At 37.2% G+C, this 23,864-nt stretch overlaps 1 protein-coding gene across 3 annotated transcripts in view; it reads right to left on the reverse strand.

Annotated features, from left to right (window-relative positions):
- The window catches only part of LOC127635084 (brefeldin A-inhibited guanine nucleotide-exchange protein 1-like), an 84,874-nt gene that overhangs the window by 15,348 nt on the left and 45,662 nt on the right, over window positions 1-23,864 (reverse strand). For all 3 annotated transcript variants that reach the window (XM_052114863.1, XM_052114862.1, XM_052114861.1), the window contains 20 exons: window positions 21,638-21,872; window positions 21,115-21,214; window positions 20,890-21,029; window positions 20,414-20,522; window positions 13,869-14,070; window positions 12,875-12,986; window positions 11,240-11,445; window positions 11,048-11,132; window positions 9,764-9,929; window positions 8,826-8,977; window positions 8,591-8,719; window positions 7,990-8,148; window positions 7,285-7,429; window positions 7,006-7,093; window positions 6,864-6,904; window positions 6,557-6,726; window positions 6,201-6,352; window positions 2,669-2,841; window positions 1,331-1,491; window positions 403-533 (listed from right to left, as the gene is read on the reverse strand). In XM_052114863.1, coding sequence (XP_051970823.1) covers window positions 403-533; window positions 1,331-1,491; window positions 2,669-2,841; window positions 6,201-6,352; window positions 6,557-6,726; window positions 6,864-6,904; window positions 7,006-7,093; window positions 7,285-7,429; window positions 7,990-8,148; window positions 8,591-8,719; window positions 8,826-8,977; window positions 9,764-9,929; window positions 11,048-11,132; window positions 11,240-11,445; window positions 12,875-12,986; window positions 13,869-14,070; window positions 20,414-20,522; window positions 20,890-21,029; window positions 21,115-21,214; window positions 21,638-21,872 — 2,856 coding nt within the window. The remainder of the gene's footprint in view (window positions 1-402; window positions 534-1,330; window positions 1,492-2,668; window positions 2,842-6,200; window positions 6,353-6,556; window positions 6,727-6,863; window positions 6,905-7,005; window positions 7,094-7,284; window positions 7,430-7,989; window positions 8,149-8,590; window positions 8,720-8,825; window positions 8,978-9,763; window positions 9,930-11,047; window positions 11,133-11,239; window positions 11,446-12,874; window positions 12,987-13,868; window positions 14,071-20,413; window positions 20,523-20,889; window positions 21,030-21,114; window positions 21,215-21,637; window positions 21,873-23,864) is intronic.

A 23,864-nucleotide genomic window follows, 5' to 3' on the forward strand; every position in this document is an offset into this window, starting at 1 on the left:
ATTATGCCCTGGACACGCGTAGCACGTAATGAATAAGCATGCACTGCTCCACACCATCAGTTTCTGTGCTAGGATGTGCAGCTGATTTGATTGGTACATCCTGAAAATGTATATAGGTGCCAGAAGATTGGTGAGAAGACTATAATCTCAGAATGCTATCCTAAGATGAGGGTTGACGCTGTTTTGGCGGCACGAGGGGGACCTACACTATATTAGGCAAATGTTTTTAATGTTGTGGCTGATCCGCGTATATAACAATGACATTCATAAATTTTAAGTGTCCAAATACAGGTAAGTTTTAAAGATCATAATTAATAGACCATCATGGGAGCATGGAACACATTAGCTCTCATGCTAGAACATTTAAACCTTTTTTGGCTGTATTGTGGTTCTGGCTCTCACCTGGTTCGGACGTCCAGTTTACACCTGTTTATGATACATAACAGCTCGAAGAGGATGGGGAACCAGCCTCTCACCCAGACACGGTCCTCTGGTGCAACATTCATATCATCACTGGTGTAGTCTTTAAATGCCTGCCAATCCACAACACAAACATTCACCTTGGCCCAAGAGAGCCACATTTACCCTTTTAATCCATGTTTGTTAGTTTTTAGGCCGCCTATATGCTGGTATACTCCAAAATGTTGACAAAATTCACTTTAGGCAGAGAAACATTTCAAATTTACCATAGTGACTTAAAATATTGATGACTCATCTTGCATAACACATATTTTTGCCCACTCACATGCTCTCTAAAATGAAAATACCCCTCCCACCTGCCTCTGACTAGCAATAGCTAGTTGAAAATGGTTCACGTCTTTGACGTCCACTTAAGGTCACTGGCTATTTTAAAAATGAGACAAACCCTTTGATATGTCCCACCACAACTTCCTGTTTCAACTGGAAATATGTCAATACAAAAAGAATACTGCACTCGTCAAGCAATTTCACTGGGTCTTTAAGGCATATTTAAAGATGCGGTGAGGTTTTGCCTCAATCTGGCAACACTCATGTGCTGCGTCTTCAATGAAATACACTGAGGGTCTGCCATGGGCTTCCACTAAAGCATTTACAAGCATACACGCAGCTCACCGACAGTAACTCTTCACAGACAGCACAAAACAGACTGTTTACATTTTCCATCAATTTAGTAAAGGCAGTAGGTTTTGCTCATTAAGGCATCTGCTAATTAAGGCTTCATGAGTTTCCTCGTTAAAACTGCCCTGTGGTCTCCTCAATTGTAATCAATTTAGTGCATGTCTTTCTAAAGCCTGACCTGAGGTCAGATCATATTTCAGTTGTTATGAAGTGTGTACTCATTAGCACTGACCTGAGGTCGGTCAGAGACATATTTGGCACAGTGGCGGATCAGACGGATGGCCTCCATACTGGTGTCGGGGAAGGAAGCGTTACATGCGAACTCAGAGAGACATTTGACAGCGTCTTGGAAGGAGTCAATGGTAGCAGGGAAATGCTTCTCAAATACATTCGCTGTGAAGGAGAGAAGAGAAAAAACTGGTTGATAGTGTGGTTTTTTTACAAACAGCATAAAAAAAAAGATGTACTCTGTTAATTTACTCCTGTTTCCTCTTGTAGATAAACGTTCATCTAGACATTTTATCAAAATTAAGCTGCAAAAATGGGCATAACAGGAATATCCATGGTTATAATGTCATAACCGCGGACACAGTCACCGCTCACAATTTTTTTTATCAACACCTACTTCGTATTCAGCAACTTGGTGGGGGAGTTGTTACTCATTTCCCATGCAAAGAAATGAGCCAATCATACCAGAGGTAATTTACGTCGAACATCTCAGGGGCTGTTCATGCCAAAAACATTTTTGCATCCGTCTGCATTGTTTTTCAATTGTATGTAAACGTGATTTTCTAATTGTTCTATTCGTGGTGCTATATCTAGCTGTTTTAGTGCAAGGAAATGTTCTGTGTGAACAGCTCCTTAAAATGACAGAAGCAAAAACAGCCTGTTTAATTCTAAGAGTTGAAAATTGGTCATGTGAGTAAAACTACATTATGACTAGTGGTCAAGGCAGATATCTGGTATTTTTAATTATCTGCCGATAAATGTACCATTTAGTTTAGCTTTTTTTTGTGATGTTTTATTATATACAGTACATAGGCTACATGTAAATTGCGAGTTCTGTTGTTTTAAACTGCAAAAACAAAAGTGCAAAGAAATTTGAGAAGTATAACATTTTCAAATCAATCATCATGATATGATATTTAGTTTTTTTTTTAAATCTTTTATTTATCTTTTGTTGTGGCTCTCTTTAAAATTTTGCTGTGCCATGTGTTCAACAGATCCAATCAACGTTCAATGATATTATACATTTTTAGTACAATAAATATAGATTTTGTACCTCTTTGTAAATTTTTAAAGCATAAATCTTGAGCAAGACATTGATCTTATGACAAATCAAAGTGGCGAAGTATCGGTATAGGCCCAAATAATTTCATAATTTCATCCCTACTAAAAAAAACTAATTATTTATTACTAAAACATGAATCTATCACATTTATCTTATATCCAGGCCTGCACATAAGCTGCATGTGTAGAACTCTGCACATGCTTTCTATGTTTAAATCACCTGAATGCAGCAGAAGTTTCTCAAAATCAGCCAAGAAAATTTAAAAAACCAGGCACTTACTGACTATGTGTCCAGTTGTCTGGAAGGCCAGCTCCACTATACTCTCATCCTGATCAGAGGCAGCAAGATGAAACACAGAGAAAATGTTCTTCCATCCTGATCTAATATTCCCAGCCTGAGAGTTGACCATCTGAGCTATACAGCGGACCACCATGTCTCTGATGGTAGGAGATCTGCAAACAGAACAGTAACATGTGAATAAAGCAGCAAAGTTCATTTTTCAGTCATAGCTTTTAGTCATGATGGCTTTTGACACTGTTTATGTGTGTGTGTGTTCACTTACTAAGTCTAATGAACACTGCAGGGTCTATAAGAGCTAAAACAACTTTCTACAATCTGTCTGTTCCTTCCAGTGTCAGAGATTTAACTTTGAAAATGTAGCTAGCCAACTGCTTATTTTTAAATATTAGGCTACAGACAATGTACTCTTTTGAAAAGGTAGCTTAGTTATTAAGTCAGCTTACTAACAAAAAGTAACAAATTAGATTGAAGCTATTTAAGGGGACAATATATTTTGTATACATACAGTGCTGTGCAAAAGTCTTAATGTTTCACAAAAGCATTTGTCTTAAGATGTTTTATTATATCTTCATCTTTAGTGTCAGTAGGAAATATAAATGTTAGACTCCCAAACATTACTTTTGCAAATAGAAAAGATTATAATAGAAGAACAGGGAGCCCTGCAACAGATGTCATTGCCTCCACACAGCCCCTGAACATCATGTCAGTCTGGGATTACATGAAGAGACAGTAGCAATCGAGACAGCCTAAATAAATAGAATAACTGTGGTGAATTCTCCAAGAAGCTTGGAACATCCTCTCTGCCAACAATCAAGAAAAACTGTGTCCAGGTGTAGTTAGGAGAATTGGTGCTGTTTTAAAGGCAAATGTGGTCACACCAAATATTGATTTAACATTTTTGTTTACTGGACTTTGTATGACATTAAGTGATAAATGAAAACTGTGGCTAACATTTTTTGTGTTCAGTGTCATACAGATTTAGAACAACATATGGGAGAGAAAATTATGACAAAATTTAAATTTTTGTGTAAACTATCCCATATTGTGTATAAAAACTACTATAGTACCATATGTACTAAACGTGATATTAAAATGATTTTGAAAAGCATGAAGGCTGGCATTTCAGTCTCCTAAACACAGAACAGAGCCCTTCAAGGGGTGACATTTAGGCCAAGCAAAACAACAGATATTATGTCCAACACAAACCTCTAATGCAAGGCTCGCATAGTTGTCCATCAAACCATGAAATTAATTTCTATTCAGTGGCACGCTACATTTGACAGGGTTTCTGCAGGTTGAAAGGAATTAAATTCAAAACTTTTTAAGGCTAAATAAAAGAAAAATGTAAGGCCACTTCAATAGTTCATAATAATTCAATAGCTGGTAAATACAAAACCAATGAGGCTACTTGGATGTCGCTGGACATGTTTTTTTTTTATATTTAATTTTATTGTGCATTTATGTGTTTTCCTTTTTAAAATAATACAACATTAAAACTCTAAAAGAATCATTAAGAATGCACGTAGCCGATAGTATGTAGCCTATATTGTGACCCTTCTCTTTAGTCACTTGCTTTAAAGCATGACGTGACGCAATAGGCCAGTGCTTTGGCAACGTCACCGTTTACATCCAACACGGATGTGGTGGCAAAAACCATGTGCAAAAAGTAAACTTTTATCAGATTAAGTTGTTGAAAACTTATCTGAGGGCTCTACTTGACTGCTGTGGGTTTAAGCCATCAAAAGAGCTGATTGGACCAAGGAGATCATTTCAACCCACAACTTTGCAGCAAACATTTATAGCGAACATGATTACATTTTTGTTATTAACACATTTCATTATAGTAATTGTATCACTAAGACTATATTTGTATTTATGATGGTTTTGTGTCATACTTTCGTTTAATCATCTAATCTGTCAAATCTAACAGCCAGTGGGCTTTCTGCCACCACTTACTGCATATGTATAGACCTTAGTCACAGTAGCGCCATGTTTGATTTTTAATGGGAATGGAAATTAAGCTGTGAGGGATAGACTTACCATCTCTTCAATGGCATGCACAGTATAAAGCTGTAAAAAGCTCCTAGCTCACATCTGATTTTCCAGCACTCATGCTGTCTGGAGTTTTATTGTCTACTGAGTGACTTTGAAAATATATTTTTTCCAATGTTTTGTCTATGGAATGATCCAAAACACTTTAAACTGCAGTGCAGTTCATTGAAGAGACTGAATGTATGTCTATCCCTCACAGCCTTGTTGTCATTCTCGTCAAAAGATGGCACTGCTGTGAATAAGGTATATATTTTTTCTTGGCAGGCACCTTTAACAAATACTTACAGGTAGTTAAAGGGCAGTTCATTTAAAAATGAAATTTCTGTCATCACTGCTCACCCTCGAGTCTGTATGAATTTTTCTCTGCCGTGGAACAAAAAAGGAAATGTTAAGCAAATCGTTTAGTCTTGGTCACCATTCACTGTCACTACATCTTTTTTTTTAATTCAATGAAAGTGAATGGTGACTGAAACTCCCTAATATCTCCTTTATCTATAATATCTACTGAAATAAGAAAGTCATACAGGTTTGCAACAGCATGAAGGTAAGTGATGGCAATTTTCATTTTTGTGTGATATATCTCAAGTAAAAGTCAAAACTTGTCAGTTGCCTTAAAAATGGACGTTTAAAGTTGAAGATATGTATTGAAAATGTTAACAGTTTAAATTATGAAACAGAACTGTGCTGCATAATTAGTTATGATGTATATTGAAAACAGATTATATATAAAATTTTAAATATCGATAATATATTTTCATACTATGTATATTATTAATATTATAATATTTATCTAATTATTGTTTTGTATATATTTAAATTTTTAGCAAATTGCAACGTTGACAGCTTTGTTGATTAGAAGCAGGAGCGATAGTGTGTATTGCTTGCTTACAGAGATACAAAATAACACTGTGGCAGAAGGTAGTGCGAGGAGAGAGAGATCGTTTGAACGATCTCTCTCTCCTCGCACTACCGTCGCACTACTATCTGCCATCGGCCTTTATCCCTCTCGGAGGCTTGATTAGCCTGATAAGGGACCGGGTGTGTATAATCACAACCCGGCCCCGCCCTCTGCCCTGCCACAAACACCAATTGCATTTCTGATTAACAGGTTTATACATGTGTAACGTTGTAAGTTCAGTAAAAATGCGCTTCCCTGCGCATGCTCACACTAAGCTCAAGAGTCAGCTGCTAAATATTGGATGTACCAGAGAGAGAATAGAGAGAGAGAACAGAAAGAGAGAGAGAGAGAGAGAGAGAGAGAGAGAGAGATGATGACTCTGCTGTTTTAAGTGTCTCCTTTATTCACGCCCCAAAATGTAAGACCTCAGCAAACTAAATGTAAGACTTGTTGAAATTTAAGGTATTTAAGACTTTTTAAGGACCCGCAGGTACCCCGATTTGAAGAAAGTCCTGGCAGCATGTATTTCACTTTCTTTGGTGTGCAAGTTGAAATACTCACCTGTTCTTTTTCATTATGTGCTCAAAGGGCCTCAGGAAATCCTTCTGGAACCTGAAATTGGCCAACTCTCCCTTTTCCAAAAATTTCATGGACAGCTGCCTGAGAGAATCTACAGCGAAAATAGCAACATCCTCATTGGGATTACAGCCGACCTGAGCCAAGATGGATAGAGAGACGGAGAACATTAGAGCAATGATTGCTGCGTTTTCCTTTTTGGCCAGTCTTCAATCTATTAGATATGCCCTCCAACAGGCAAACTGATATTCAAAAGCCTCATTGGATTTCTCTGATATCTTACAAAACCACAGAGAAATGGATGGATTTCCATTACTAATTTGGAGGCAATATAAACTCACCTTGTTGAAATGATCGCCTATAACCTCCCATATCCTGGACCACTGAAGCCTGATGCGACCCATATTGTAGTATGAAATCTCCACAATCTTCTGCAAACTGAACATTCGAGGGTGTGTAGGAGAGGCCAGTTCGTCCATTGAAATTGCACACAGCCATCGCACAAAGTCCACTGCAAGACACAGCATCGGGCAATGAGAGTTGCTTGAAATTCAACATAAAAAATGTTTAACAATAAGAGGGTGAATAAATGATGACATCATTTTCATTTTGGGGTAAACTATCACTTTAAGGAAATCTGGTTCTTACCAATGGCATTTCCATCAAGTCTGGTAGAGCCCGTGAATATCCTGCAAAGAAGAATATGAGTGTTAGTAACATAACAGGGACATATTTAGTAGTTGTAACATTATGAGGATCCCGATATTAAAATGAACAATAGCCACCATACCTGTCCACAGCGACTACCACACTTTGTGAGCTGGTCTCGCCGATAGACTCCTGTATGCTTGCGATCTGTTTACGATCAACATTCCCTCCTATGGTGAGAAAAATCAAAACTGGATATTTATGAAAACTCATTCACTCTCACTGGTCATACTGGATTTCCTTAAATCAAGCTGATTAATTAACAATATCTTGAAGCTTGAGATCAGACACATTTGATGATGTAATGCCAAAAGAAAAGCTGCAGTGTTGATAGTGCTGCTGTGAGCTAGGAATGACTGACCTAAGCCCAGATACTCGTCAGATGTTTGTTCCTTGGTGCTGGTGATGAAGCCTTCCTTTCCCCGGATGGTTCCTGATATGTACCGAGCCTTGACTCCGGTCCCGATGAGCTGGGCCAACTCGAGCTGACTTATGCACTTCAGGATCTACAGAGTACATCAAATTATAACACCTACCAAGTCACAGTTCACTTTCACTGCATCTTTCCATACAATGAAAGTGAATGGCGAGGCAAACATTCTACTTAACATCTCCTTTAGTGTTCCACTGTAGATAGAAAGTCATGTGGGTTTGGGACAACATGAGGATGAGTAAATGATGACTGAATAAACATTTTTGGGTGCACTGTCCCTTTAAATGAAGAAAAAAACTGAAAGTAAACGAATACATTTTCACTTTAATGACTAAAGTAATTAATAAAATAGTGATAACACTAGATGGCCCTGAGATATTTAACGGTGCTAAACATATTTAAATGATATCAAATAATGCATTCACTTTTGCTGCCATAAAATATTACAGCTAACTATACTGAAAAACTAAAACTGAACTGAAACTATAAAGCAATGAAAGAAATAAAACTAACAATAAAATAATAAATGATAACACATTTATAAAGTGAAAATTAAATTGAAAGAACAAATAAAAAAACATTCATAAATTCCAAATGTACAACTATAATAACCCTGTTTGATGCAGAGCTCACCTCATGCCAGGAGTTTCCTAAATAATTTCCATCAGTGTGGGCCACCGTGATAAGGGTCTTGATAGTGTCTATGTTCTTCTGCTTCATTTCTGTGATGCCAGAGCTGGCCGTTAACAGTGTGAAGCGTGCCAGGGCCTGTACATATGCGTCTCGCTCCAACTGGAACAAACCAAAAACAGCAAAACAACCTTTTAGATCTGCCACCAGCATGAATGTCAGGATGTACCCTGAACTGTTTCTGTGTGTTAAAGGGAATGTTCACCAAAAATGAAAATTCTGCAATCATTTACTCATCACTCCTCATGTTGTTCCAAACCCATATAACTTTGCTTCGTTCCATGGAACACAAAAGCAGATGTCAGGAAGAATGTACGTCTCAGTCAAGATTCACTTTCATCTTTTTCCATACAATGAAAGTGAACAGTGACTGAGAATGTCATTCTACCCATCTCCTTTTTGTTTTCCATGGAACAACAGGAGGGTGAGTACACGATGACAGAATTACAATTTTTGGGTGAACTGTAACCGTAAAGCGAATTTAGGTGATTTGTCTACCTGAGTACTTAACAGATATCTGGTTATATCCGGTGTGTGAAATTACCTGAATGCTGAAGATGCATGCTATCCTGATTGCAAAGCGGATCCCCTCCAGGCACAGAGAGGCCACCTCAGTATCATCACAGTCCTGCAGGCCCACACTGAACGCAGCCAAGAACGGTGTCCATGCCAGCTTTATGGGTTACAAATACACGAGAGATCAAGATAATAATAATACTGAAAATATGGGATCAGTACTTACAGCCAAACAGAATGTATGAGCATATGCATAAGTATACCTTAAACATGGGTCTGACGTGCTCGAGGTGGGTGGCGCTGGTAAAGGGAGCCTGGACGTGGCTCACTGCCTCCATAAGTGCCTTGGCTGTCTTTGCCATCTGCTCCATCTCAACATTATACAGAAGCCTCCTCTGCTTCTCACTGGCCACACCTGATCCAGAGTCACAAAGTAAACACAAGTAAAAAGACAAAACAATTGTACAATTATTGTCTAATTCCAAGAAAAACTAACTATAGCAATTCGACTAGATTTAATGAAACAGCAGAAGGTTATCTCTTGATATTTTTCAATCTTTTGATTTTATTTGCTATATACCTTAGAATTTATGTATTTGCTCTAAAATGGCTTAAAGTTTTATTTTTTTCGTGCAAGAGCAAGCATCATGGTGACCAAACAGCCATTTTAGCCAATTAGATTCACTTTTAAAACATCTATAAAATACATTATTAAGACATCTGTATTACGCTCTCATTCTTTCAATTCGCAAGATACTTTGCAATGATTGCAAAACTCATCTAATAGAAAAAGTAATAGCCAAACTAAAAATAAATAAAACAACAACATAAAAATCATTGTGTCTGCCAACAACAAAAAAAACTGTGTCCAGGTGTAGTTAGGAGAATTGGTGCTGTTTTAAAGGCAAATGTGGTCACAACAAATATTGATTTAACCTTTTTATGTATACTGGACTTTGTATGACATTAAGTGATAAATGAAAACTATTTATGTCATTTATTTTTAAAAACATCCTCACTATGCAACATTTTTCACAAGTGCCTAAAACCTTTGCACAGTACTGTATATTGTAAATATTCTATATCGTAAAGACCTAGATATTTTGATTACATATTATAAAACATATTTGGTTATGTTTAATTATTTAAAAAAAAGTACTTATGAAAGATGTTGCTGCTTTTCTGTGTGCCAAGTACTCACTTTGCTTGTTTGATTTGAGAGTTAATTCCTTTGTCTCCTTCATGGATATTTTTTTCCCTGCAATTTCATCATAAATGGCTGACAGATACTCCTCCGGTAAATCTTTACTGTCATTGATCCCTCTGTTCATCTTGATGTATTGCTCTTTTGTCATTTTATTCTTCACCTGTGCAGAGATAAAAAAAAAATGGACAGATCAGAAGTGCTCCTGATAGGATGAACTCTTGTTTTCTGTTGTTTTGTCAGAAACATCCATCACCTAGATTTTGCTATTCCACTCACACCTCAAGACTGAATGCTAAACAGATGTTTCCAGCTGTAGATGTAGAATCAGGACTGATAAGAAAAAGCATTCTTCATTTGAAAAGTTTTCAGTTAAAGACAAAGTTCACACAAAAATTTAAAGAAGACTGTCTTTATTTACTCAACCTCATGTTGTTCAGCCTGTGGTCTTTTAATAATTGTCATTGTATGGTAAGAGCCACTTAAAGAATAGTTAATCCAAAAACGAAAATTATTGGCCATCCCAGATGTGTATCATTTATTTTTTCTGTACAACACAAATTAAGATTTTTAGAGGAATAGCTCAGCTATGTAGGTCCATACAATGCAAGTGGGTTTATAGTAAAAAAGGACTTAAATATCGATCCCTATCACTAGGGATGCACCGATCCGATACTGACGTTTTTAAATGGATCAGATATCGGTCTGATGAGCCCTGTTACTGTGTGTTAGTCATGTACGTTACTGTCAAGCTCCAAAAATGACATAAAAGAACCATACTAACACAAATAAAGTAGTTCCTAAGACTCGTGCATTTTATTCAAAGCCACTTGAAGATGTGCCATAGCTCTATGAATCACAAAAGGCTGTGTTTAAAAAACAACACTGGTATCGGAGCGGGAGCGGTATCGGCCGATACTAAGATTTCAGATATCGGAATCGGAAGAGAAATGTGGAATCGGTGCATCCCTATTTCTCACCCACACCTACCATATTGCTTCAGAAGATATGTATTTAAATACATAAAGAAGTATGGATTACATTTATGCTGTAAAAGTTTTATAAACTTCAAAAATTCTGGCCCCATTCACTTGCATTGTATGGACCAACAGAGCTGATATATTCTTCTAAAAATCTTAATTTGTGTTCTGCAGAAGAAAAAGTCATACACATCTGGGATGACATTAGGGTGAGTAAATGATCAGAGAATTTTCAATTTTGGGTGAACTATTGCTTTAAAAATCCACCAATTCAGAACAGAATTCGAGTTAGAGCACTAACCTGCGGACTGTGAAGATCTGTAGTCAACATGATGATTGAATACGCCAGGACGTACGCTGTGTCTGCACTCGCAAACAGTGTTTGCCTGAGGAGAGAGAGATAAAAAGAGGACAAATTAGGTCTAGTTAAGTTTGCAGCATAATTAACACTGTAGGTTAATCTGTTTCGACAGCCGGGAAGTGCAGCACTCACCCTTGGTTGCATTCTAAATATCTAGCAGCAAATTTTTCCATTAGTCGATCGATTTTCTGGGCCTCTCCTGGCAGTCGGAAACCCTCAAGAAACATTCGTAACGCTGGTACAAAGTCTTTGCCCTGGAAGTCCATTTGGTCGACGTAAGCATACATAACCTCTTTATTGATGCGATCGTTGTCCCCAAGAAACTCTCCTACCTGGATCTGTCAGGTTGAAAACAAAAGGACAAATGACTCGGATATTGATTGTGTAGGTAGGAATGGAAATAAATAGCAAAAACACCAAAGTTCATAACTCCAATCACAGAAAAACAAGCTCAAAGCTACATCGTATAGCCACATTGATAGAGAAGCAGTAGAGGAGAGTGGGCTAAGCTGTGCAACTTTTACTAAAAGCTGTCCTCTAGGTAAGGAGAAATAGGCAGAATTAAAACTAATAGCCTAATTATTTTCAGACTATCTGTTTTGAATAATGCATCTATAACATTTGGCCACAGAAATATAAAAAAGTGGTCCAGTGACACAACTCGCCCCAGATTAGGGGTCAAATGAGTCACATGAAGGGAAATGTTGAATTATTGTGGAATATGTGAATGATTTACATTTCAAAGAAAAATATTAACATAAACAAGAAAAAATATGTATCTAAAGCACTATGTCATTCCAAAGTATTATTGTGCTGCACATTATTCGTATTTCCAAAAACAGAAGTAGAAGTAACAAGTATTAACAGTATTTCCCGCACTTGGAGACAAAGCGTACCATCATTACTAGTGGAGCTACCGGCACATTTTCCCCCTGAAGTATCAGACACGTTTACCCCACAGCTACAATTTTAGGAAAATGCTTCACTTCATATTTCATGGCTAATCTTTAGCCAAATCATTTACATGGCTTTGCACATTGGCAATTCACCAACATGCAAAATGTATATATTTTTTTTAACTGGATTGTTTTGCATTGACGTAAATTTCATTTATGCCACATCATAGAAAATTTACTTTGACATGTATGTTGAGGTTTTTGTTTTCATGTGCATGTCTCAATCACAGGAAGCTGGGAATTTCTAAATATATGGACATATTGTCCATTTATTTTGCAGTTTTGTGCAGTTTACCCAATGCTTACCCACTGGTGCATCTTACACTCCCTTATACTAGAATGTAGATTTATCTATTCAGTGTGCATCACTGAAATCCCATATCTTTTCAGTTTTAATATTACAGTATTTCATGCACATCTTGGCTGAAGTCATTCAAGCAGTCTAACAGCTGTTGTGATGAAGAACTCTAATTTTAGGGCAGATATAAGGAGCTCTCTATCCCCATTACAGCTGCAGTCTTTTGAGGCCTGATGAGTGAGCAAATGAGCTGTCAATTAATCACAATGAAGGACCAAATCATCTCTAAGTGGAGGTTTGGCAACATTTGGGTGAAGCTTCTCAATTTTTAATCATTTTTGTTCTTCAGAAAAATCCTCCAGCTGCATTTAGAGTTTAATATGTACAGTATACTGCTTTTATGTGAAACCTCTCGGACCAGATGTTGCATATTTCATCCACAGAGTACACGAAATGTACAAGGTAAGGGGAAAGCACTGTATCTGGAAGGTAAACAATGGTGGTATGTCTTACAGAGTCAAGCCTCTCCTCCTGGTGTAAAAACTGGGCAATGTCTTCTGGCGTGGTTCCCAGCATGCCTTGCTCCTGCAGGTACTGAATGCCCCTCTTTGGTTTTTTGTTGAACCTGAGCATTAAGGTATCCAGAACAACATTAAGGTAAGTAGATGTCAGAATTTGTATTATTGGGTGAACTGTGCCTTTAACAGTGTGTATGGTGCAGAGTGCTACACAGTAAACCCCAATAATATTGTCATTACTGTAAAAAAACAAGTTCCTTGAACTTATTTTTCTTAAAAATCCAGAGACTTGTGATTTTGTTAGTAACTGAAAGTGTTAATAACTCAAACTATTGAGTACAAAATTGAGGCTATGGGAATACCCACAATAACCTGCACTTGAATTATTTAATTTTGTTTCCTTGGTTAAAGGGAACCTATGGGGAATTGAAATAGTTATTAAGAGTTTATAGAGGTTTAGCTCTTTTGTAGTGTTATTTATGTTGTTTTGTTACAAATAGTTGTTAAGTCTGATGTCACCATTGAGTGATCTGTGTCCTCTTTGGTTAATCTGGACTTTGTTAACACTTTCTCAGTTCTCCTTGTAAATGTGCAACATCAGTTGTACATCAGTACAGGAACATATGTATTTCTATGGAGAAATATGTTTATTTAATATTTGGTTGACCTAGAATCAGTTATATTCTTCATTATTTAAGCTGTGTTTTTGTATGACCTAAATTTGAGTCCATTCAATTAAAAAGTATTAAGTTTAAACAACAACATTTAAATGGCAAATCTGAGTTAGTCTACTTGCATCTAGTTACATTAATTTAAATAGTTAAGTGCATTTTCTACGAACACCAAGTTTATTAAACATAATTGCACAAGTTCTGGAGACACCATTACTCAATTCAGTTGAGGGAAGTTTACTTAATCAATTGAGTAGAGTCAACTTATCAGGGTTTTCAGGGTATATAGATGCTTCTGATTCCAGCTTGATGGCTTACAGGTCAATGCCTTGCTCTATGATCTCCTTCTGTTGTTTGAGGACCTCAAACTGTTCAGGGTTGTCTGTTCCTGACATCTGTGTGCTGTAGCTCCCGATGCCAGATGAGGCGGTGGAGTCCAAGGAGTTTATGCTGCCATATCGGTTAATTGTTTCCGGGTGCTTCGACTCATTGTTCTCCTGCTCTAAAGGCTTTTCTTGGCCTAATGGATAGAGAGCGAGATTGAACGTTGAAGTAATGGGACTGAAAAAATTCCAAGTGTGATATTCTTTTATACAGCATTTCTATGATCAAGAAGTTAATGTCAAGATATTTACATTTTAGTCATAATATGGGCAGTTATTTTTAGGAGGTTGATTTAACAAAAGAATTCAGTGTGATTAATTAAATAAATAAAAATATAATGCAATTACTCATGTCCCGGATCATGACATGGAATATTAGTACCATCGGAGCAATTCAACCTTAAAGTACCACCTGTTTTCAGCAGGTGGCAGTAAGCGATACTCCATCTGTATAGGCAAAGCGTTATAACAATCCACACTCAGGCTTGCTTGACACTAGTGATAGCACAAGATGAGAATGCATTCATGTGTTCAAACACAGCTGGATGGAACGAAATTCTCAATGCAGGGATTGACACAGCAACCTAAAAACACTGTGCTTATGACACAATGCATCCAGAGAGATGCTCTAAAAGATTCAGTTTGATGAATGTGTACACTGATACATCCTTAGCCAAGCTCTTATAATAGATGTATAAACTTATTTGATGAATTACTGCAAAATTGATTGCTGTGTAGGCCAATGATAGGCTTTTGCTAAATAATATGGAAATGAACAACTTATTGACGTCTAAAACCACTTTTTGTATTGTCTTCTCAATGCTTTACTCGTATGCCGTCTGCCACAATAATGTATGCATTTTAATGATCAGAGTTATTATATTTATAATATATTATATTAAAATTATTTGAATATATCTATTATAATTATTTAACCATTATAAATTTTATTATTTTAATTTGAGGGCCTAAGCAACTATTTATATATGTGATCAATTTGATTAAATAAATGGCAAATCATGTAATTCATTCAATTAAAAATGTTTAATCCATTGACAGCCACAGTTATTTTGTGTATTTTTGGTCTACTTCTGAAAATAGTTCCAAAGAAGCAAAAACAGAATCAACCATTGCATGTAACTAAACAACAAAGAGATTGACAACTTGTCTGGAACCCCGCAAACACAGACAAGCAGAGTGATACAAACAGTGACAAATATCTAAATATCAGCACTCTTGGAACACTGCAAGTCCAATCAAATTAGAGGACCAGAAATTGCTGTTGTATAATTTCAGAGAGAGCAGAAGACAAGATGAGACTAGTTTGTGAAAAACCACAAGCCCCAACAGTTCCAGGGAGCAGGGACAGCATTATTAATTGATTTATTGGAGTCCAGGCTGAGTGATATACGTGTTGGTGTATGGACATTCTTCTTTGGCTTGGCTCCCTATACAAATTTCCCAACATAACACTTCTCTAATAAAGTCTTTGGCCTCAGCTGACTCATATCACAAAACAGCACTGTGGGTACTCTGAGAAGAGCAGTGTGACCTGAATACACAGGGTAACTGATCTGAAGTTGGTGCAAGCAAAACAAGCAGACGGTTTGGGTATGTGGAAGCCTGGCTTGCAGTCAAAGGGGTCTGATTACACATCAGAAACACTGTAAAAGATTCAGTGGACAGCCATCACTGTAACATGAGCCATCAGGTAACTTCCTCATTTCAGAGACATACTGTAGTTTCATCTCTCAGAGAAGACAGTTGCAGCCAGGAAATACTTACTCATTTGTATTTAGCTGAAAACAAAAGACAATTTAGCTGCTCTTATTTAGGGCTGGGCGATCGATCAATAGATCGATAGATCCAACGATCGATCTTACTCTCAATACTGTCTAATATACAACAGCTAATTTAGCCATGACACAAAGCAGTATTAAGGAATCAGTATCTGGTTTAAGCAACACTAACTAATGCAATCAATTCCAATGTTACTACAGGAACAAACTGCCATTACCTGCTTTCCCTGTGATGTGTGTCCGTTAAGAGAGAAGAACAAACAGTGATAACAGCATGATGAGCATACAGAAGGACATGAAAGCCTCAGTCATCCAAAACAAACATAATGCACCTGGAGAGCTAGATAAGATGAGCATCCTATAGGCTGATGTATCTTTCTATGCTGATACTGGACCATTTGAACATACAATAAGGCTTTGATGTAGACAAAAGATTTTGCTTACAAAAAAATATATAATTGTAACCGCTGTTTCTGCCAACATAATTATCACAAGTTACTATATGCTATTACTTGCCATTACAATAAACCTATGATAACTTGGTGTCAGCCACCACAGTCATCTTTTATTGTTTGAAAAAGATCCCATATTAATTTACTATGATTTTACACTTGTAACAGTTATGTAGTAATTATTGAATCAAGACAGAATCCATATTATAAAGGTTATAACAGGGATTTTTTTTTTTTTTGTAGAAATTACATGCTGAGAACATTCTGTAAATGTTAATGTGAACTTAGTTTGAACATTTCCTGAAGAATTGTTTCTTAGTGCATTACTATGTGATTGCTAGGTTGTTCTGTGTGTTCTCTATGGTGTTACTCTGTAGTTGCTAGATTGTTCTAGGTGGTTTTGAGGGCATTGCTAGGTGGTTGCTTTGGTGTTCAGAATGTTTTTTAGAGCCATGTGGTTGCTAGATTGTCCTGTGTGGTTTCTAGGGCATTGCTAGGTGGTTGCTTTGGTGTTCAGAGTGGTTTTTATCGCTATGTTGTTGCTATGTTGTTCTGGGTGGTTTCGAGGGCGTTTCTAGGTGGTTGCTTTGAGGTTAATTTTAGTGTTATGCGGTTGCTTTGGTATTCTGATTGGTTTTTAGAACTATGTGGTTGCTAGGTTGTTCAGTGTGGTTTCAAGGGCATTGCTAGGTGGTTGCTTTGGTGTTCAGAGTGGTTTTTGTGTTATGGGGTTGCCATGTTGTTCTGAGTGGTTTCGAGGGCATTGGTAGGTGATTAATTTTGTGTTCTGAGTGGTGGTTAGTGCTTTGCTTTGGGGTAGCTAGGTTGTTTTGGGTGGTTTCTAGGGTGTTGCTATTTTGTTCTGGGTGGTTTATAGGCATTGTTGTGTGGTTGCTTAGGTGTTATGAGTGGTTTAAGTGCTATGTGGTTGCTAGATTGTTCTGGGTAGTTTCTAGGGTGTTGCTAAATATTATTACATTATTCATAGATTAGAATTAATCAATCCCTAGCCTATAACAATAACCACAACTACATGAGATATCTGCTTCAGTGAGAATGCAGATGTCAGCTTCTCCTTTCCACACCACAGGTATCAGTAAAGTGACACAAATACCGGGTTGCTGCTCAAGATATCTAATTTGTGTCCCGACGAGTGAGAAACTGGAAATGGGCAACAGCCAAAGAAATAGAGTGCTCAAGAGGAGAGAAAAGCATTGGGAAGTAGAAAACAAAAATAATTAGAAAATAAAAACATCACCCATGCCTCTCAAACCACTGTCTAATCATTATTTTCAGTTGTTTCATCCATTTATGAGCCAGTCTTTCATGTTGTTTGTTGACTTGTTATCATGGGCTTGAGTTGTGAATTAATTTTGGGATCCTAGTTTCATTCTGGGATGAGGGATGTGTGGTTAATACATCCAGTCTGCGATCAGTTCTGTTGTGTGTGCTTGGCTTTAGTATATGCACATCTGACCATTTGTTTCTAACATCTTGCTCTGTCTCTTGTGTGCCCTTAAGTGCCACTGCAATGCTGCGGTTTAAATTGAACTCAGAATCTATTCTGAATTTTTAAGAATCGATTCAGAATCGTTGGCGAAAGAATCACGATCGGAGAATCTGTTTTTTTCTACCACCCCGAAGTCAGAAGTTTACATACACCTTAGCCAAATATGTTTTTCACAATTCCTGACACTTAATCCTAGAAAACATTCCTTGTCTTAGGTTCCCACCAGAAGCCTGCGGTCGGCTAAGGAACGTCGCCTTGTCGTACCAAAACAAAGAGGCACCAAAACACTTTCCCGGACTTTGTTTCATCATACCACGGTGGTGGAATTACCTTCCCAACTCAATCCGGGAAGCTAACTCACTCTCTATCTTCAAAAAACAGCTAAAAACACATCTTTTCCAAAAGCACTTAACCGGTCACTAAAAAAAAATAGTTAATTTCTTGTTGCACTTAAATCTGTTTTGTATACTATTCTGATGATAGTGAAACTTTGTAATATGGCACTTTTCGTACCACTGTCTCCTTAAGAATGATTCGCTTATGTTTTCCTCTTCTTTAAGTCGCTTTGGATAAAAGCGTCTGCCAAATGAATAAATGTAAATGTAAATATAGGTCAGTTAGGATCACTACTTTATTATAAGAATGCGAAATGTCAGAATAATAGTAGAGAGATTTATTTATTTCAAATTTTATTCCTTTCATCACATTCCCAGTGGGTCAGAAGTTTACATTCACTTGGTTAGTATTTGGTAGCATTGCCTTTAAATTGTTCAACTTGGGTCAAACGTTTTGTGTAGCCTTCCAAGTTGCTGGAATTTTGGCCCATTCCTCCAGACAGAACTGTTGTAATTGAGTCAGGTTTGTAGGCCTCCTTGCTAGCACACGCTTTTTCAGTTCTGCCCACAAATTTTCTATTGGATTGAGGTCAGGGCTTTGTGATGGCCACTCCAATACCTTGACTTTGTTTTGCAACAATTGCCATTTTGCAACAATTTTGGAGGAATGCTTGGGGTCATTGTCCATTTGGAAGACCCATTTGCGACTGAGATTTAACTTCCTGGCTGATGTCTTGAAATGTTGCTTCAATGTATCCACATATATTTCCTTGCTCATGATGCCATCTATTTTATGAAGTGCACCAGTCCCTCCTGCAGCAAAGCACGCCCACAACATGATGTGCCACCCCCATGCTTCACAGTTGGAATGGTGTTCTTCGACTTGCAAGCCTCACCCTTTTTCCTCCAAACATATCGATGGTCATAATGGCCAAACAGTTCAACTTTTGTTTAATCAGACCAGAGGATATTTCTCCAAAGAGTAAGATCTTTGTCCCCATGTGCACTTGCAAACTGTAGTCTGGCTTTTTTATGGCAGTTTTGGAGCAGTGGCTTCTTATTTACTGAGCAACCTTTCAGGTAATGTCGATATAGGACTAATTTTACTGTGGACATGGATGCTTGTCAAATTGTTTTCTCCAGCATCTTCACAAGGTCCTTTGCTGTTGTTCTAGGATTAATTTGCACTTTTCGCACCAAACTACATTAATCTCTAGGAGACAGAATGCGTCTCCTTCCTGAGCCATATGATGGCTGCGTGGTCCCACGGTGTTTATACTAGCATACTACTGTTTGTACAGATGAACATGGTACCTTCAGGCATTTGGAAATTGCTTCCAAGGATGAACCAGACTTGTGGAGGTCCACAATTTTTTTTTTCGGAGGTCATGGCTGATTTATTTAGATTTTCACATGATGTCAAGCAAAGAGGCACAGAGTTTGAAGGTAGGCTTTAAAATACATCCACAGGTACACCTCCAATTGACTCCAATTAGCCAATCAGAAGCTAATAGGCTAAATGCCTAAAGGCTTGACATCATTTTCTGGAATTTTTCAAGCTGCTTAAAGGAACAGTTAACTTATTGTATGTACATTTCTGACCCACTGGAATTGTGATATAGTCAATTAAAGGTGAAACAATCTGTCTGTAAACAATTGCTGGAAAAAATTACTCATTTCATGCACAAAGTTGATGTCCTAAACGACTTGCCAAAATTATAGTTTGCTAATATAAAATCTGTGGAGTGGTTAAAAAGTGTTTTTATGACTTCAACCTAAGTGTACGTAAACTTCTGACTTCAACTGTATGTCTATGGGATCTTTTGCCAGTTTAATATCTGAGAAGCTAAAATTAGACCAATAGCCTTGCAAATAATAGTAATGATACTTGCCATAACAAGACGGTTGCTTCTAATAGGTAGATACTCTAGAAATTGAAATAACTGCAAGCCTGATGTGGGCTTGAGGCAACAGAGAAGAGCTCCCATTGGGCCATTAGACCCTCTACTCCGCCAAACCATGAAGCCAATCTTGCTAAGACCAAAATCCCCTCAGCTCCGTGCAGCGTCTCTAGCCTGGCAAATGGAAGGAAATACTTTTCCCAGCTGTTCAGTTCAAACAGTGTTCAGGCCTGCATAGCAATCGCGAGGAACTGCGTTACCTGCCCCTATTTGGGGCAAAAGACTCCTAGTGCGCTATCCTCGTAAGCCACTGTTTATCCATTTGGTTCTGCACAAGCCGGAAGCTACTGTTAAGGTTGCGTAAATACACTCTGAGAACAGCCACAACCTGGAATATTATTGTACAACTGCTCATACTGTATGTGAAAAAAGCACTGGGTGAGGAGCAAGTATTTATGATTCTTCAGCAGAGGTTTGGCTTACCAAGACTTGTCTGGGAATTAGGGTTGACATATTGGTCTTTGCTCCACTCCACCATACACTTGAGAATGGACACAAGACACTCCAGTCCTTTCTTCCTTAGAGTCAGCTCCTGAGGGACATTATAAGAATGGACCATTAACTCTGTTTTAAATGTAAAATGTTCTATATTTGCTCTATGCTCCACATTTCAAGTCTACTGAAGCCATTTAATAGCTTTGTGTGAGGAACATAACAAATTTTAAGTAAATAGAGTTACAAACATTCACTTCACTGATCGTTTGGACTGCATTTATGGTGCTTTTTTTTGTCTTTTACACACGCTGGTCACTGTATAATTTAGTTGTATGGGAAAAAGCAGTATTGTGTTCCATAGGAGAAAGAAAGTCATGCCATTTTGGAATGACATGAGGGTAAGAACATTTTCAATTTTGGGTCAGCTTTCCCTTTTAGGACCATGTGTTGACAAAATGTTTTACCTGAAGTGGGGATGTACCCAGTTCATGTCCTCCTCGCCCTTGTGCAATCTTAGAGAGGTCATTCACCAGCCTCTCAAAAATATTAGCAGCATTCAGGTCACAATCATAATTTACATAGATATCTACCACACTCTGAGCATCTGTGAGAAGAGAAATATCATGTAAATGTTCATAGAAACCCCCTAAAGCTTTATAAAAGTGAGAAGAAAAAGAAAACAAGCATACCAGCACATATTCTGGTGAGGGTTTGAATGACCATCCACTTGTGGTCATATGAACTTGTGGACGTTTCAAGAATATACAGAAAAATCTCTTTGAAAAACACCTGAGAGACAAAGGGAAAGAAATACAGTTGAGTTAGATTCTCGGGTGGGAAAACCATATTTGCCATGTTAGAATAGAGCACAAAAAAACTCCATAATATGGTGCTTCTACAATTGATAATTCTCAACCAAAGTATCAGTATTATGTGAATAATGTTGTTATAACAACAACATAAAGAGCTGACAAGATGAGCGACTTGATTGAAATCTTACAATGCAACACTGTGTGTAATAAATCCTCTCACACTGGAATGAGGTTGAGAAATGCACGCACAGACAGACTGAGGCAGAATTTGTGTAGAAGCCTTCATCATAAACCACAGCTCAGATTAATCCACACTGTCAGCTACACACTCCACAGACTGACACCATCAGGGTAAGATGTACAAATAAATTATTATTTGGGAGCGAATGAGTTCAGGCACCTCAATTTGCATCTTGAGATGTGTCTTAAAGTTGGACAGGAGGGTGAGGAAGATGGACAGGGAGAGCTCGAACACCTCGGGGACAGAGGAGACGCCATTTTTGGACAGTGCCACGCACAGGTACTGCTTGATGGCATTGATGAACATCTCATTGGTCTTGAAGATGGGCCCGGCGTTCTGAAGAATGGACAGGAGGAGCTGCAGAGAGAGGACCTTGGACCGCAGCTCATGGGATCTGCCGAAAAGGAATCATGTCTTTGGTAAACAGACCATGATGTAATTATATTGTTTTTATTCTTCACTCTATAAAACAATGCTATTGTCAATGTCAAACGAAATCTTTTAGAGCAAACTGTAAACTTTCGCTTTAACCCTCTGGCAAAAGGAGCATGAGCACTTTTTATTGAGCATTTTTATTCTGTACAGTTATACTATTCTGAAAGCACAGCAGTTCAAATGTATTTATTTTTATCAGCAAAAAAGTTTGCAGTCTTTTTAAACTTTTGTTTATCATTATCCATCCCAAAGACAGAAATGTATTAAGAAAGCATTATGAAATGTGATGTCAGTGCTGAAAAATGCTGTTGGTAGGCTTTCTTGTTGCAAGTCTATCATTGTAAGTCGGTAAGTATGTAAGTAGGTTTCTGACTGTAAATCAGATGCCTTGAAAATAGGTTACTAAACACTGGCTGTGCAATAACCCAGAAAATTATTCAACCATAAATACCAAAATATAATTTAAATTATTGTTCAAGACAAAGGCAAAGCACAGGGCTGTCAGAGTCACTGCAACCATAGCTTTCCTTTCAAACAACACATACAAAGCCTGTTGTCTCAAAATATTTCATTTCAGATTTTTCAGAATGAATTACCCTACTATCGAAAAGCAGTCTCCAAAAATACTTCAGATCCCAAAAATGTGTGATTACACTGTCTATTATCTAATTACAGAGAAATTCCAAAACGAAATGAAACGGAACAAAAAAAATAAATAAAATAAAACATCATACAGAATGAAATAAAACAGAACCAAACGAAACAAATAACTAAAACAAAGAAAAGAAAAATCAAAGCAAATCAAAACAAAACCACAAAAGAAAAACATTTATAATAAAAATAAAATCAAAATCACATGATCATATGTGACTCTATATTGGGGGCAACTGGGCCTAGTCCTTTGACAAAGTGTGATCAATACTACTGACACCAGCTTCCTGCCTCACTGACCCTGAAGATACATCAGAATGAATGATCCCCTTTCTATTCAATTGGAACATATTTCTTGGCCAACTGTTATATATTCACCTGTTAAAGGACAATGTACCACCACCAACAACAACAACAACAACTACTACTCAGCCACTGTACACTGGAGGCTGATCCAATATCAACCCTCTTGCTCAAAAAAAAAAAAAAAACAGCCACAGTTCTCAGACTAGAATATCAACAGAGGCCACAAAACTTAATAAGACCAGCTCAATTAGACAATGAAATTAAAACTGTGCATTGGAGAAGCCATTCATAGGCCTGTCACGTAACTACTTTTGTTGGACGATATATTCTCCCAGAGATAATTGCGATAAACAATATTAATTGTAAGACCATTTTATGCCACTGATATAATTATAATATAATAGCATAATAATGCAAGTACACCCTTTCAAAGAGCAATTAACTTTTAATTCTTAAGAATATTGAGACATTGGAATCGGAATGTCTAAAAAATGTTAAGTCGGGAAGGCCCCTCTTCATCTCCAACTGCGGGAAAAAAGTTACTTGTCCAGAAAGAAAGTTCAATATTTTTTTCCCTATTGTGTTTTTCTAAAATTATCAGTAAAATTGGCTGTTTAATGTTAACAAAATGCATTAAAATTCTAACGAATCCTGAGAAAGTACCTGCTTTATTTAATTCTGTATGTGAGTCATAGACAAATAACATAACTGTGAACTATTAATATTATTAACTGTTGATTATTCAACAACCCCACACCTTTACACTTAACATGTCTCTAGAAACATGTCTTACATCACTGGAAAAATCTCGAAACTACATTTGGCATGTACCAACAGAATATGAAATGTCAGATGGAACAACCCACCAAAAAAAAATCATAATATTCTTGGCATATAACAGTAATTTAATAAACAGTAAATTACTATTACCTTAACAAATATTTGTGTATATTTGTGTATATATATATATATATATATATTTAAATAATAAAAA

This window comes from Xyrauchen texanus, chromosome 42 (genome assembly GCF_025860055.1).
Source record: "Xyrauchen texanus isolate HMW12.3.18 chromosome 42, RBS_HiC_50CHRs, whole genome shotgun sequence".
In the NCBI taxonomy this organism is placed as follows: domain Eukaryota; kingdom Metazoa; phylum Chordata; class Actinopteri; order Cypriniformes; family Catostomidae; genus Xyrauchen; species Xyrauchen texanus.